Source organism: Ischnura elegans, chromosome 6 (assembly GCF_921293095.1).
Source record: "Ischnura elegans chromosome 6, ioIscEleg1.1, whole genome shotgun sequence".
NCBI lineage: Eukaryota > Metazoa > Arthropoda > Insecta > Odonata > Coenagrionidae > Ischnura > Ischnura elegans.
In genome coordinates this window covers 7,885,730-7,887,960 of record NC_060251.1, presented here as the reverse complement: position 1 = coordinate 7,887,960, position 2,231 = coordinate 7,885,730, and the positions used below count along the sequence as shown (strand labels likewise).

Genomic DNA, 2,231 nt, shown 5'->3' with positions numbered 1-2,231 from the left:
TAATACATGTTCAGCTGTTGGAATATTTGGTGAGCACCGCCTAATTATTTCCAGCTACAGCATTGCATGTGTGCCTTCCACGAGAGAAGTTCGCGCTGCGTATGGATTCCCCCGTCACCTGTAATTCGCGCAGCGGTCGGTCGTCCGCTGCTTCTCCCTAGCGGCGTTAAAGCGAAGCACTTCGATCCCTCCCTCCGCTGCTCCATCGCACACGTTTTCTGCTCGTAGCTTCTCCCGAGGCTTGAACCCGAATTGTGGCGGACCCGGTCTACGGGCGCGAAGTGATTGGCTTTATTCGAGAGTGTCCTTGTTTGTCATTCGTATTTGCTGTGGTTATTCCTATCTACCGTGGTCACATTATCCGTTGAAGAGTGCTTCATTATCGTTGTGTGCTCCAAGTGTGCGTGAAAACAAGTGTTTTCGACTTGCTCACAGTGCGAAGTCCTTCACGGAAGTGTTATCGAGTTATGTGCCATAGTCTTTTTGACGTGTTTGGTGAGGACTTTGGTTGTGCCGAGGGTGTGAAGAGTACGATGTTGTGGTCAGTGGCTTTCTGTTCGAAAGTTAGTCGCGCCCTTGCGTTCCCCCATTTGACCGTTCTTTACCGAAACGTGCCCGAGTGTGAATAACTACGAGGAGCTACTGCGTGTTTGGTGTCATTCCACACCGGTATCGTCAGTGTGGAACGAAAAGTAGAATATAGATTTGTGAAAGGAAGTGTGGAATCATTTGATTGAAAGTTGACCGTGTATATTTTCCCCCCTTTTTTATCGCCTTCTTGTGTTCTAATCCCCTCCCGTGTTGAGCGTGGTGTTCTTGAGAGTCAGTGGCGTGGAAAGTGAATCGAAGGAAGGTCGTCGGTTGCGAAGGCGTCGACGGTGCGGCTCGGATGCATCTCGCCCCAGTCGAATCTTCCGCCGCGAACACGTGCCTCCTGACGCGCACTGCGCCCTCAAAGGGCCCCAACGACGGTACCCTGCACCACTTCACGCCATTCAACAGATGCGACCATTTCGAAAGAAGACTAGCAGCATTTGTTTGTTTACTGTTTCTATCAACAACAACAATTGCCGTCGTAATCATGTCGACGAGCGCGAGTAACATAGTTGCGGAATGGCTTCGTTCGCTGCAGTTGGGCCGTTATGCCGAGTCCTTCCTGGACAATGGCTACGACGACCTGGAGATCTGCAAGCAGGTGGGCGATCCAGACTTGGACGCGATCGGCGTGTTCGAGCCTTCGCACCGAAGCCGTCTGCTGCACTCGGTGCGGGCCCTTCGGGAAGAGGGTGCCGCGTCAGTGTACTTCACGTTGGAGGAGGCTGCAGCCGCGGCGGTGGCCGGCGAAGAAGGCGGCGGCGACTCGTGTCTGCCGCAGTCTTCTTCGCTTCTTGTTATGTCGGCGGATGGCGGCAGGTACAGGGACGAGTACGAGGAGGGCAAGGCCGAGTTGGTGAGGATCCCCAGGCCACAGCTCCGGATGCTGCTCAGGGACACGCTGGACCGGGAAGGAATCAGACTCAGCTGCAGGCCTTACTCAACTTCGGTGTGTACCTACCTACGAATTCCACCAATTAATTTGGGTTATTCGTAACAGTCATGATGAAAGGAAAAAAAATTCTGTGTTATCGAGATGAATATGTGGAATTATGCGGGTATTACTGTGGAAAATACGAAGTTTTACGGTTTCATCTTTATTGTTTCTAATAAATTAGTAGTTTCCACAGAACAAAATTCACCAATTCTTGATTTACTTTTTGGTATTCCATTATAAGTTTTCCTGTATATGACATAATTACTTATACCACTTCTTTTTATCAGAGCGCGACCCGGGTTTCATTGAATTATTATCATCTATTATCATCAATTATTATCATTATTGTCACCAATTTGCGCCTGAAGATGATGATAATTCGTTGAAATCCGGGTCGCGCTCTGATAAAAAATAAGTGGTATAAGTAATTGTGTCATATCCAGGAAAACTTAGTTTCCGCAGAAACTCACATTGAAGTGAAAAATATCGAGTTTTTTCATTTCATCATGATTGCACAGAGTTTATTCCAACTTAGACCGCAAGTAATCAATAGTATTCTTATTAAGGCTGTAGCAAGAGTGGATTTCAAACGTCTGACATGTTTAAAAGATAACATGTTCTTAATGGGGAACCAACCCAGGTTTATATGCAACTGCCATCTTCTGAGTTATGATGTCACAGCTGTGATGACTCGGGTTTG

General features: G+C 48.0%; 1 protein-coding gene across 1 annotated transcript; it reads left to right on the top strand.

Annotated features, from left to right (window-relative positions):
• The first annotated feature begins 234 nt into the window (after window positions 1–234).
• On the top strand, window positions 235–1,752 carry LOC124160559 (sterile alpha motif domain-containing protein 5-like). The gene has a single exon (XM_046536427.1). It carries the CDS (start codon window positions 890–892, stop codon window positions 1,589–1,591), a length of 702 nt encoding a protein of 233 aa, XP_046392383.1. The 5' UTR covers window positions 235–889; the 3' UTR covers window positions 1,592–1,752.
• The last annotated feature ends 479 nt before the right edge of the window (window positions 1,753–2,231 follow it).